Source organism: Globicephala melas, chromosome 15 (genome assembly GCF_963455315.2).
Source record: "Globicephala melas chromosome 15, mGloMel1.2, whole genome shotgun sequence".
NCBI classification, from domain to species: domain Eukaryota; kingdom Metazoa; phylum Chordata; class Mammalia; order Artiodactyla; family Delphinidae; genus Globicephala; species Globicephala melas.
In genome coordinates this window covers 72,159,674-72,173,603 of record NC_083328.1, presented here as the reverse complement: position 1 = coordinate 72,173,603, position 13,930 = coordinate 72,159,674, and the positions used below count along the sequence as shown (strand labels likewise).

At 51.9% G+C, this 13,930-nt stretch overlaps 1 protein-coding gene across 5 annotated transcripts in view; it reads left to right on the top strand.

Annotated features, from left to right (window-relative positions):
• The window catches only part of CDH22 (cadherin 22), a 131,227-nt gene that overhangs the window by 55,796 nt on the left and 61,501 nt on the right, over window positions 1–13,930 (top strand). For all 5 annotated transcript variants that reach the window (XM_060285475.2, XM_060285471.1, XM_060285473.2 and 2 more), the window contains exon 3: window positions 8,849–9,143. In XM_060285475.2, coding sequence (XP_060141458.1) covers window positions 8,849–9,143 — 295 coding nt within the window. The remainder of the gene's footprint in view (window positions 1–8,848; window positions 9,144–13,930) is intronic.

Genomic DNA, 13,930 nt, shown 5'->3' with positions numbered 1-13,930 from the left:
GTGTGTTTGTTTGATTATGCAATTAATGCATGTCTTTCCTATTAGATCGTGTGTTTTGCTCACCATAAAATCCCTAATGCCTAGCACAGACATTGCTCACAAATTGTTCATTGAATGAATGAAGGAAGGAATGAAAGCTGCTTTCTCAAGCTCTCTGAGTAAATGTTGCTTAACGTGGCAGAAGATCTGTGCCCTAAGAGTATAAGGAGCTGAGAAGGACTTTCGTTCATCCATTTAATCCCTGCGCCCCTCATGGGTGCGATGCTGGAGAAACCCTGGTACATAAAAAGCTTCACAGGTCAGCACCTGGCACTGAGTAGGCATTTAATAAGTGGTATGTGTTGGCTGGCTTCATGGAAGTGTTTCCTAAATGCCTGAGCTGGGTTTTGATGTATGAGTAGGAGTTTAGGCTGATGGGGAAGAGGGCATAGCCTATCAAAAGACATGGAGGCCTGACGGAACCTGGCTTTTTCAGAGACTTGTCCGCAGTTGAGATGTTGAGGTAGAGGGTGCTTATAGGGCAGGAAGAGCAGCGCAGTGCCCAGGGACAGTTCTCTGGCTTCTGCCGAGGCCAGTCAGCTTTCCAGGAAGTTTTGGTCAGCAGAGGTGAGGGGGGACCAACTGTGGAATTTCCTGTGTGCTTAAATGAGTCTGAGAATTGGGAGGCTGACCAGGCTGCTCAGTTCAAGGCTCATGGCTCAGGACCCTCGACAAGGAGGAGAGGAAAGTTTGATGTAAACCTTGTGGGTTTGTCTTGCAGGAAACCCAGATTCTCACTGGTCTAGATACAGTCATCCCTGGTCCTTGGCTACTCTCCCCTCCATACATGTGGCTGAAGTTGATCCCCACAACAGAGCAAAGTGAAGATTTGACAGAGCACAGAGAGGTTCATGTCTCTGCTCAAGGTCACCCAGCAAACTAGTGGCAGAGCCTAGGACTCCTGACTCCCAGCCAGGGCGGTGAGATGGTGGGGCTGGTAGAATGGGGTGAGGGGAGGGGGAAGGAGGAGCCAGTGCCAGCTGGGCAGTAGCTAATGGTGAGGTAGCTAGGGATGCAGACTTTGGAGCCAGACACGCCTGAGCTCGAGGCCCGGTTCTGCCAACCAACCCATTAACCGTATTGCCTGAAACAAGTTACTTCACCTCTCTGGACCTCAGTCTCTTCGTCTGTAAAAGTGGGGCTAGGGGAGCCCACTTCCGAGGGTTGTTGAAAGGATTACAGAAGAAAACTGAGCACAGAAAGTGTTCGGCCTGTGGCCTGGTTGTTTGTTTATTGTTGTTTTCTCATTATTCCCATGTGAAGCACTTAACCCTTAAACTGCAAGGTAGAAATCGTTCCCTTTTGTGGGCAAGGAACTGGAGGCACAGAGAGGGCAGGCAGACAGTGGGCAAGTGGCTTAGCCAGGATTGGAACCTGTGTTCTGATTCTCCAAACATCTCCAAGACCTCCAGGCCTGGGAGAGAGATTTTGGTCCAGGAAGCCCCAGAAAGTCAGGGAAGGACTCTGACACATGTCCCTGAATGTCAGCTGTGGTGGTCTCAGGCGCCTCAGCCCGCTTGTCTACCCGGAAGCTGGGGCTCTGAGAAGGCTTCCTCAGCCGCTCACCTCCTGAAAAGATGAGAGAAACCAGACGCTGATTCACCACTTGCAACCTGCATCCACCTAGCCATTATCGTCATGAGTCAAACGCCACCCCTATTGCCTTGAACCACAGTCTGTCGGCGATGGGGGGACCCTAGTAAGTCCCTGCCTTAGAAGATGGGGAAGCTGAGGCTAGAGGCAGAGAACATCATGCCAAGGCCAGTTAGCTTTCCAGAGAGTTTGGATTAACAGAGATGGGGTGAGGCCAGCACGGTGGTAGAACAACCCCAAGAGACAAGGCTCTCCTGACACCGGGTCTGGGCCCAGTGCAATTTTTTTTTAAATTTTTATTGGAGTATAGTTGATTCACAATGTTGTACAGCTATACAGCAAAGTGAGTCAGTTATACATACACATATATCCGCTCTTTTTTAGATTCTTTTCCCATATAGATCATTACCGATTATTGAGTAGAGTTACCTGTGCTGTACAGTACCGTCCTATATTAAGCATCTTCTATGAGCCAAACACTGTGCCCAGCCCTGGGGGTCTTCTCTTCACAGCAGCCTCTCGCAGCATCCCCACTGCTGTCATGACTACGTTATCTTCCCCCTCCATCATCTTCACCCAGAGCCCCTCCTTGCTTACTCTCAAGGCCACCTACAGAAAAGCACGCCATGCAGGAAGGAGAGAGAAGTTTCCATCTCTTTGCAAACATGTGCCCAAAGCACCCTTTCTTGTGAAAGATGGTATAGTGTGTGGTTCAGGGAGGCCAACCAGAGCCAGACTGCCAGGGCTCAAATCCCAGCTCTGCTGCTGATTCCCTCTCTGACCTTGGCACATTATTTAACCTCTCTGTGCCTTAGTTTCTTTATCTGCTGAGTGAGGCTATACCTGGCACCTCCTCAAAGAGTTGCGGTGAGGATTCAATGAGTTAGCATATGTCAGGAACCTGGAGAGCACCTGGTGTGTGCCCAGTAAGTATTAGCTTTTATTATGATGGGTCTCACCTGTTATTTCCACCACCTAGAGTATGCATAGATATTATGAACCCCTGCCCCCAATTCCGAAAGCCTTCTGGGCAACCTGATGTCCTAGTTTCTCACCACAAAGTAGGGGGACGTGGTTGCCAGCCCACCCCTCGCTCTAGGAATATGAGCTCAGCCTTTTAAAAAAACCACCTGTCCCGTTTCCAGCCAAGTCCCACATTCGTTCAAGTGGTCGTGTGCATGCATGCACACACACACTCATACCGTGCTCTCTCGCTCTTCAGGGAAAAAGGACTTCTCCACGGTTTCAGTTAATTCACTGCTTCCCGGTCCCCCGCCCCAGGGAGCCATAGGGAGCATCTGTCCTTGCCGAATTCCAAAGGTAGCTTAGCAACAGCACCATCAGCCGAGTGAACCCTGGGCACCCAACGGTAACCTATTTTACAACTGCCTCCTCCATCACTCACCGCCAGGCTCCTGTCAGCACCTGCAGGAACCACTGGCCCCGGTCGTTGTCACCAGGGCCCCACACCAACAGCTCCCTCTGCTGTCCTGCCCCCCCTACTCCCCACCCCCGGCAGCCTGGCTCACCTCTTCCCCTCACCTTCTCACAACACCCACCCTCAAAGCAACCTACCAACATTTCCATATAATCTGGGTACTTGGACTAATCCCTTTTCCGAACTGTAATTTCCCCCGAGGCTTCTGTCAGCTGGATGTGGATTTTGTAGGATTTTTAATTTCTTTTTTTTTTTTAAAGAGAGAATTATGGGGTCAGCACTTATGACCAACTCCTGTGGGCGGTGAGATCTATTTTAGATATGCAGCAGGATTAAGGTGAGGAGGAGAGCAGATTTAATTAAGTTGCTAATATTTAAAGAAAATTGATGAACTCCTGGTTTACGAGTAGCACAGACATGAGCAAACCCCTCGTTCCAGGGGAGGCTTTTTATTTGATTTGCTTTCCGTTTAAATCCTGGACTCGTTTTATTTGTGTAGCCGCACTGTCCGTTTAATTGTCTTTAATAAGGAAAACGTACCTCTGCTCGCATTTAATTTTGATTTAATTAGGAGGAAGTAATTAATGGCCTCGTAAATCCCATTTTTCAGCCCCCCAGGATGAGAAACCATCACTCTGGTGTTTTTCATGTTGTTTATGATCCAGGGCTGGGGCTTAGGGAGGGGGAATTCCCTCAGGGGCCGTCTACACTCGATGCAAAGAACCGAGGATGTGGAGCCAGACAGGCCTCGGGCTGCCTCTTGTTAGCTGTGTGGCTTTAAGTATGATATGGGCCCTCTCTGAGCCTCAACTTGCCAAACTGTACAGTGGGGAGAGGATAATCTGAGTCCCAAGATCATTATGAGCTATCAAGGAGGTAACAGTAGGGGGTCCAGAAGTGTGCCCAGTGATTGACCTTCCAAGTCTAGCTCAGGTGCACCTGGGATTTAACAGAGTGACTGGATCCTCCAGAAATCCCAGCAGACAGTTGGAGAATTCTAATGACAGCTGTATATTTCATTATTCATGTATTCAATGTTTGGTGCTGTGGCCTATCCTGGGGACCAGGGAGCAATGAACCGCCATATGCTTGATCCTCAGGGAGCTCACCATCTCACACACACATACACACACACACACACACTCACACTCACCTGTCCCACTCCCCCTGTATTTTCTCTGCATGCATTGTCAGGACAGCTAGCGTGTGCCAGGCGTGGGGAGTTCAGACAAAGACAAATCAAAGTTAGTCCCTGCCCCTGAGCCCCATGACAACTGAGGAGACAGATTGCAACACGAAGGTGTTACAGGGGAGTGTGGAGCAGAGGGGAGTGTGCATGGGACAGGGGTACAGAGCAGCGGGAGGGCAAGTGGGAAGGCATCTGGGAGGGCTGCCTGAAGGAGGAAACAAGCTGAGTTTAAAAGACAAGAAGATATTGCATGATGGCCCCTGTGTCTCCAGTGGGTCAGGATTTGAGCCTATGGTTCTCGTGTCAGGAGATGGGGGAATGAACTAGATGACCCTCAATCTCTTCTGAGACCAGGTGCCAGGAAAGGAGAGAAAACTCATCTTCACTGAGCACTCACTGTGTGCCAGGAGCTCCCACATATTATCTGATGAATCTTTGGACTCTATGGGGAAGCATTATCCATTTCATTTATAGATGAGAAAACTGAGGCTCAGAGGAGGGTAGCCTCTTGCTCAGGGCCAGGCAACAAGTGGGTGACAAAGCTGACGCTGGCACCCGGCCATTCCTGAATACAAGGCCCATCACCTCTCCTGATCTGTGTCCTGAAGTCCTTTTCCAAAAGATAAAATGCATAAGATAGAGGCTCAGATTGAAAAGGCCATCGATAACCATGGCCTGCGGGTACAGGGTGGTACAGGCCTCTCCCCCAGCCGTGAAGCCCAGTGAATGCCCTGTAACCTATTCCATCTTCCTTTCTCCCGCTTCTTTAGCCAGAAACGTTGTAAGTGGACTAACCAGGTTCCAAAGGCTGCAGAGGGACTAACCTGCGCTTTGGAATCAAACAGAACTAAGCCCATCTCAGTCTGTTCACCTGGAAAATGGGGAGATATTTACATAGGCCACAAAATTAAATTAGATTTCTGCAGAGGCCTGCAATCCGGCACATAGTAGGCGCTCGGTCAATAAGAGCACCGTCCTCCAGCCTCATAGCTGAGATTCTTGAGAAATACCCTCCTGGAGTAGAACCACAGGCACTTCTCCTCCACTCCAGAGCCAGGACCCAGGCAGGTGGGGCGAGCAGCCCCAACCCAGCCCAACTCTGCCGCTCTGAGCTCTCAGCTTCTCCGCAGGCCGACCAGCCCTGTTCGGACTCTGCAGTCCCCAGAGAGTAGCCACTGCACCCCACTGTGAGCTCTGTGTCGTGCTTCACGGAAGAGCGTCAGTGACATCACTACTGGGTTCCACTCCCTCCTCCCCCATCCTCAATGGTAGGTGATCCCTGGCCAGGGTCTGAGATAAAATGTCAAGGGCACCAGGGACATGATGGAGACAGAAAGGGAAGGAGACAGCCACTTACAGAGTGTGTAGGTCATTACCAACATGCTCACGTTTCATCTTCACCACACCTGTGCGAGGTAGGACTTGATCTGATTTCTCAGATGGAAAAACAGACCCAGAGGGGTAAAATTAACAAGCCATGCAGGTTGATCGCAACATTAGTGAGCCGTGGGATCAGGAGATTGGCTTCCTGCACTTAGCTGGGTGACAAAGCAAATGACCTCCCCTCCCTGTGCCTCAGTTTCCTCATCTGAGAAATGGGAATAATAATAATGTTTCATAGGGCGGTGACGAAGACTAATAAGATTACAGGTGTTAAGCATTCCCCCAAATGGTATCTATTCTCCCACACTCTTTGGGAATGTTTACTGATTAAATAAAAGCTCGCAACAGGTCTGATTGGAAAGTGGGTGGAGGCACCCTAAAAGGGAACACGTTTGCCCTCTCCTGTCCTCAGCTCCCCTGGGCAAAGGTGGAGGAAGAGCATAAACAGCAAACAGGAGAGACAGGTCTCATCCCCAGCACTGCCGGTGATTCAGGGCTGATGTCTTGAGATAATTTTATTGGGGGTATTAAACTGAGTTATGAGGTTTTTACAATCCAGCCACTTATGAGAAATCTATTAACAGTAACTGGACAGGAAGAAGGCTTCACAGTGGAGCCCAGGATGGGCATTAATTGGGGCAATCCATAACAGGACAGGGACCCGGAAAGTTTCCACCCAACGCCTCCATTTACTCCCTGCAATTTCTGCTGAGAATCAGCAGACTCGCCAAAAAGAGAGAGATGCCCATTAATCGGCTAATGAAATATGAAAATGTTTATGGACCATTCAATCTTCCAAATAGCACTTCTATAATCCACCCTTCAGACACAAAGTTCCACCAGCAGAATTTATACTCAGACTCCTCCTGCATGGCGGGGGGTGGGCTTTCATCCCTCTTCATGGTGATTTCATTGGCACCTGTTATCCTGCTGAGTGGGCTGGGGTACATGCTGTCCTGGCCCGAAAGGAGCCTTAGGGATTTTCTTGTTCACGTCCCATCTTTGCGGAAGCTTAGAGAGGAGCAGGGACCTGCCCAAGGTCACCAGCTTCATTGGATGCATTTTCCTCTGCTCAGAGCTGCCTCAGAGATTTGGACGTTGAAGGATAAGGACTTGGGCGTTTCTATTTGGGAGAACAGTCCCTCTGCTGGTTCCTTGCCCAGGAGATCTCAGTGCAGTGAAAACAGCCTGGGTTCTGGAGCTTAACAGTGCCTGGATTAAATCCTAGTTATATATAGCTAACATTTAGTAATAATATAATAATAACGATAGCTACCATTTATGGGACACTTATTATGTCACAGGCAGGGCTGATTTTCAGCTAGTACAAACTGGTATAGTTGTGCCGGTTGTTAAAATAGTGAAAAAGCTCCCCACCTGTGGTACATAGTCTGTTTCCTCTCCCTTGCCTCAGCCTCCTCAGCCCCTCCGACCTGTCTGTGATCCAGCATCCAAGGGGTTCCCATCTGAACCAGCAGGGGCTTTGCTGCAGTACCACTCCATGGGCAGTGCCTCTGCCGGGCTGGCCGTTACATATTGTGTCACCTGGTGCCAGGCAGGTGCTAAGGGCTTTATGTGGACTTTATGCTCAATTAGCCCCTCCGGCACCTCTAGAAGGAGGTGCTATTATGACCCACATGTTAGAGAGGAGGCAGCTGAGGCCCAGAGAGGTACAGTGACTTGTGCGAGGACTCACAGGGAGGTGATGCTGGAGCCGAGGCTGGACCAGGCTGGACTGCCTGTTCTGCCGCCATGGGCTCCTCCCAGGAGGCCTGAGGATGGAGTGAGAAAGCCCAGGCTGTGGACCAGGCCGGTTCCTCCAGCAGTCTGACCTTGAGCAAATCATCCTATTTCTCTAATCCTCAGTGGGAAAGTGAAAAAAAAAAAAATCTGCAAAGTGACGATAGCAAAACCTACTCTAGTAGGGATTTTTTTTAATATTTATTTTATTTGTTTTTATTTATTTAATTTTTTAGGCTGTGTCGGGTCTTAGTTGCAGCATGCGGGATCTTTCGTTGCGGCACGTGGGCTCTTCGTTGCAGCGCGCGGGCTTCTCTCTAGCTGTGGCACGCGGGTTCCAGAGTACGTGGGTTCTGTAGTTAGCGGCCCGCGGGCTTTCTCGTTGAGGCGCGCAAGCTCAGTAGTTGTGGCGCGCGCGGGCTTAACTGCCCCGCGGCATGTTCCGCCACCAGGGATCCAACCCGCATCCCTCGCATTGGAAGGCGCATTCTTTACCACTGGACCACCAGGGAAGTCCCCTAGTAGGGATTTTTTTTTTTTTTTTTTAAAGAACTCTGAACCAGATAAGTATGTAAATTGCTTAGTACACTGCCTGGCACATAACAGGTGCTCCTCCAATTTGCATCCCCTTTCCCCCTCTGTCCCTTAACTCCCTGTCCCCGGCATGTGCCAAGCCCTGAGGCTGGCTCTCCAGGTACCAGATGAGTAAGAAAATACCTCCGGGGGCTCAGAGACTAGGGATCCTGGACCTATAGCTCAGAGTGAGGTCATGGCCAGCAGCTTGGAAATTTGTTAGGAATGCAGATTCTGAGGCCCCACCCCAGACCTCCTGGGTCAGAATCTGCTTTTTACCAGGATCTTCGGGTGATTTGCATGCACATTGAGATTTGAGAAGCGTGGCTGCAGCAGTCCTACAGGCTGAACGTGATAATGATGACTTGCTGTATTGCAAAGATCTTGGAGGGGAATGGTGGGGTTGGAGGTAGGGGCAGGGAGGGAATCCATAAACGCTTTTGGGAAGAGGTGGCGTCTGAACTGAGCCTCGCAGGATGAGTAGACTTTCCGTAGACAGAGAAATAAGGACAGGGCGCTCGAGGAAGCAGCAGAGAGCTGTGGAGGTGGTTCTGATTTCTTTGTAAGGGCGATAGGGAGCCATGGGAGAGTTGCAGGCGGGGGAGGACGTGTTCAGGTCTGCCCCTGAGGCTGACAGCTCTGGCGGCAGAGGGGAAGGTAGATTGCAGGGGCGGGGCTGGAGCAGGAAAAGCCATGGCGGGCTAGTGAAGCACTCCAGCCCAGACAGTGAGGCCTGGGACCGGGATGACGCATGACTTCCCCAGCCTCAGTGTCTTCACTGAAGAATGGGTATGTCAGAGAAGAGATGTGCTTAGGCACAGGCCCCCTGTGGGACTTGGCCAGGGGGAGTGCCAGGAGGAGCCCCCACCCCAGCCTCCACCCTGCCTCCCCAGATCCACTCGGACTCAGACGAGGGTGACGGGGCCATCAAGTACACCATCTCAGGCGAGGGCGCTGGTACCATCTTCCTGATCGATGAGCTGACGGGCGACATCCACGCCATGGAGCGCCTGGACCGGGAACAGAAAACCTTCTACACGCTGCGGGCTCAAGCTCGGGACCGCGCCACCAACCGCCTGCTGGAGCCTGAGTCGGAGTTCATCATCAAGGTGCAGGACATCAACGACAGCGAGCCCCGCTTCCTGCACGGCCCCTACATCGGCAGCGTGGCCGAGCTCTCACCCACAGGTGGGTTGCCGGCTCTGAGGGGCGCGGGGAGCCGGGGAACGGGGGAAGGGGAGCTGCCAGGTTGTGAGAAGGAGCCTGCTGCGGGGAGGGGCAGGGGAGACAGTGTATAGGTGTGAGCCCAGGTGCCCACACGGACTCAGGCACAGTCCCGGGCAGTCGCAGCTGCACTTCTGGACAGAGACACACACGTGATCTCAGGCACATACACGGGCACAGTCCCTATGTGGACATGGACCTACGTGCAAACACAGAGATGTACTTGGACATGCTTATACACCCACACAGAATCACACAGGCCAAGACCCACTTACAAGCTCGGCTGTCCACGGCCCGGCTCAGGCACGGCCCCATGCGTGGACAGCATCGGGACAGTCACACACACAGGCATGGCTGTCCACCTGGACACGGCCCTTCCCCAGACTTCAACTCACCCAGACACAGCACAGCCCTTGGCCGCAACTCCCACACAAATGCAGGCACAACCGAACATGGGCACACCTACAACCTAAATCAACCAGAGTGGGCATAGCTGAAACAAGACCCCACCACACAACCAGACACGCCCTCACACTAGACACAGCTACGTGCAACGTCACCCAGGAAACAGCCCCTCACGTGGACGCAGCTTATGCACAGACACCTACCTAGACACAGGCGAAAGCCACAGCCAGACATCTTTACCATCCTGGGGTCGGGCTTCACCAGAGCGTAGCCGCAGACAGGCATGGGCACAGCCAGACGCAACAACCTCCAGACAGCTTCCTCCACGGCCCACAGGAAGCCCCAGTACACCAAGACCCAGCCACCTGGGGACACAGGCTCACAGAGGTGGCCGAACCCCCGGGCACAGATTCAGCCACCCCCTCCCAGGTGTGGCTGCAAACACCAGGGGCGCCGCACACACACAGTTGTAATAGAAAAGGCAGGACGCACACCGAAACACACATCTGCAGGAAGCCTTCAGACCCAGACATCCTCAGAAACACAGCAGCGGGACACTGAAAGGAAAGGTTGGATGAATCTGCCTTCCCCCACCGTAGGGCCCACAGGTAGTGGAACGACCATCAAGGTCCCACCTAGCCGAGGGCTCCTGGTAGAAGCTGGAGTCGTGGCTTGAGGGGCAAGCCAGTAGCTGCCACCTTCCCCACCGCGTTAGGCTAAGTCACCTGCAAGCTAGACCGGACAGGGAGCAGTGGCCCTAGGTCCTAGAACACGTGCTGTCGCTGACATACTGTGGCCAAGGGCTTGGCACTGCCTCTCACTTGGCCTTCCAGCTCTGCAGCTACATGGCAGAGGCTGGGGGAATTTGGGTTTTGGGGGAAGAGTGCAGTCAGCCCTGGCTTCCCCGGATTGGACCAGATCTGGCAGGTTGGTGGGTAGTGAGTGGGCAGCCGGTGACAGAAGAGAAGGGAGTGGACCGGAGAAAATGGTGAGCATGAAGGAATGGTGGGAGAACAGGGAATGGCGAGGGTGTGAATGTGGGTGTGGGCTGGCATTCACACACTCATGGTGCACGTGTGCCTGCTGTGCATACGCATCTCACACGTGCACAGGTGTGCCCCTGCACGGCCATAGCCTGTGTATGTGACAGGCTATGTGTCTGTTGAACGGATTCATTCATTCATTGAACAGATATGCATAGGCACTGGGGACACAGCGAGGAGAAGGTAGACCAGCCTCCCTGCTCTCTCACAGAGCGGACATTCTGGCCGAGGAAGACAGGCAGGAAACAAGTTAACAGATCATGGATCTGGGAAGATGACACTGAAGCAAAGACTTGAAAGAAGTGACGGCATGGGCCCTAGGGAACAGCATTCCAGGCAGTGGGAACAGTACATGCAAAGGTCCCAAGGTTGAATTCCCTCTGAGGGGAAGCAGAAAAGCGACCAGATCACGCAGCCACGTGGTCATAGTCAGGGTTTTGCCTTTTAGGCTCAGCAAGCTGGGAAGTCAGTGGAGGGGCTTGTTCAGAAGAGTGACATGATGTGACTTAATTTTAACAGGATCCTGTGGCTGTTCCATGAAGATTAGATGGGAAGGTGGGGTAAGGGCAGAAGCAGATTGCCCGTTGAGAAGGATATTGCAGTTACCTAGGCAGGAAATGATGGTGGCTTGGAACAAGGTGGTACCAGTAAGGGTATTGAAAAGAGGTCAACTTCTGGATATATTTCAAAAGTATAGCTGAAAGCATTTGCTAATAGATTGGATGTGGGGCGTGAGAGAAAGAAAATTCAAGGATGACTGTCGAGATTTTGACCTGGGCAATTATATAGATGGGATCTCCATTTACTGAGATGGGAGAAACAGCGGGAGGAACAGATTTTGGGGGGATGGAGGGAAATCAGGAGTTTGGTTTCAGACTTGCTAAGTTGGAAGTATTTATTAGAAAGCCAAGGAGAGATCTTGGAAAAGGCAGTTCAGTATACCGGTTCAGCAGCAAGGTCTGAGCTAGAGAGATAAATTTGGAGGTTGTCCATGGCAAAGACCCAGGGAGCACTTAGAACTCAATTTTGCAAGTGGGGAAACTGAGACTCAGAGCAGGAGTCCAAGGTCACACAGCAAGTGAGAAGTAGCTTAAAGCCCTGCCTTCCCAGGTCCAGCAGCCCTCACTCCTGGACTCAAACTCTGGCCAAAGGAGACATGGCCCTCTCTCTCTTCAAGCAAAACTGAACTGCATGTTTCTGCATGGAAAAGGCTAGAAAGATGACGAGAGAGATAAGGCTGGAGAGGGAAGCTGGAATCATATGCGAAGGACTTGAGGGAAGCACATAGCCTGGGAAAGGCTTAAGCAAGGAAGTAACATGGGCAAACTTGCATTTTAGAAATTCCCCTCTGCTGTGGGGTGGAGAGTGGATGGGGATGAGGGATCCAGAAGGAGGTGCAGCCCCATATGCGCCATGTTGGCTTGCCCATCACCACTTCACTCACTTCAACTCCGAGTGGTGGCAGGACTGATGTCAACATCCCCATTGAACAGATGGGAACACCAAGGCTCAGAGAGAGGAGAAGATGTACCCACAGTCACATAGCAAGTCAATGACTGAGCAAGTTGGGCTTGGCTCCCAGGCTGTTGGAGCAGCAAGCTTCCTGTGTCACTCGTGGGGAAAGTGAGACCGAGAAAAGGGCAAGGACTCATTCAAGGTCACCCAGAGAGTGGGAGGCAGCGCCAGCCCCCAGCTTCATGAGCACGGCCCCAAGGAACCCCAGCCCTGCCTCACCTTCCTCTCCCGGTCCACTGACTCTGACATTCTGCTCAGGATAAAGTGGGGACTTAACTAGGACAAGCCAGGGGAACCCAGGAGGGGGAAAGAGGAAGCAGAAATTAAATTAGTTTGTTTCATTTGAGCAACTTTTTGAAGGGGAGGCAAATCCGACACTGTGGTGCTTACAGAGACTCCAGGCGGCTTTGAAAATCAGTTACAATTACTGAGCTTCCTTATCTGGGCTAAGCGGGGCGGGGCCGACAAGCAGCACCAGGGTCTGGGCGGCTTCCCGAGATCAGAAGAAGGGACACAGCCTGGAACATGAAAGGCAGCAGCGCTCACCATTTAAACCACTCACAGCTTAAAAGGGAAGGGAGGTGTGCCGGGGGCGTCCAATGAGCCATGCTTCTGAGGAGGGGCACGCCAGCCATGCTGAGCCTAATGCGGTGAAGCGGGTCCTGCATCTGACCGCCAGGAGGCCCGGCTCCCCGCGTGACCTTGGGAAAGTCCCTGCCCCTCTCTGGCCCCCAAATTCCCTTTTGAGCACGGAGGGGGCTCATTCATGCCTAGAAGTTTACTGAGTGCCTACTCTGTGCCAGGCACTGTTCCAGGCATTGGGGATTCTTAGAAAGCCTACATCTAGAGCAAGGAGAGAGACAGGAAAGAAATAAACAAGTCAACATATAAATGCACCCTGTGGTGTAAGTGCTGTGAAGAATAAGGGAATTGGGAGTTATACTGGGGGAGTGCTATTTTAGAGGGGTCAGGGAAAGCCTTTCTTTTTTAGAAAGGCTGAAGAAACCAAGGGAATGGACAAAGGAGAAGAAGAAACCAAGGGAATGGACAAAGGAGAAGAAACCGAGGGAATGGACAAAGGAGCTATGTGAAACAGTGGTTTTCACAGTTTATTGTGCATCCAGGTTACTTGGAGGACTTGTTAAAACACAGATGGCTCCCCTCTCCTCCCCAGGGTTTCTGATTCAGTAGGTCTGGGCTATTAGAAATGTTTGCTTTTTTTTTTTTTTTTTTGCGGTACGCGGGCCTCTCACTCTTGTGGCCTCTCCTGTTGCGGAGCACAAGCTCTGGACGTGCAGGCTCAGCGGCCATGGCTCACAGGCCCAGCCGCTCCGCGGCATGTGGGATCTTCCCGGACCGGGGCAGGAATCCGCGTCCCCTGCATCGGCAGGCGGACTCTCAACCACTGCGCCACCAGGGAAGCCCTAGAAATGTTTGCATTTTTAACAAAGATGCTGTCAAAGGTGATGCTGATGCTACTGGTTCAGGGACCACACTTGGAGAACCACTAAGCTAGAGGAAGAATGTTCCAGGCGGAGGGAACAGCGAGTGCAAAGGTCCTGAGGAATAATGTTTGGTCATGTCTGAGGAATAGCAAGGAAGTCAATGTGGCTGAAGAGAAGAGTAAATGAGGGGGAGAGGATCCAAGGAGGTCAGAAGAGGTACCGGAAGCTGGACCACATAGGACTTTGTAGCCATTGAAAGCCTTGGTTGTACTGTGAGTGAGATAGGGAGCAGAGGAGTTATATGATGCAACGTAGATTTTTAAAAGATGATTTGCTGGCCGCC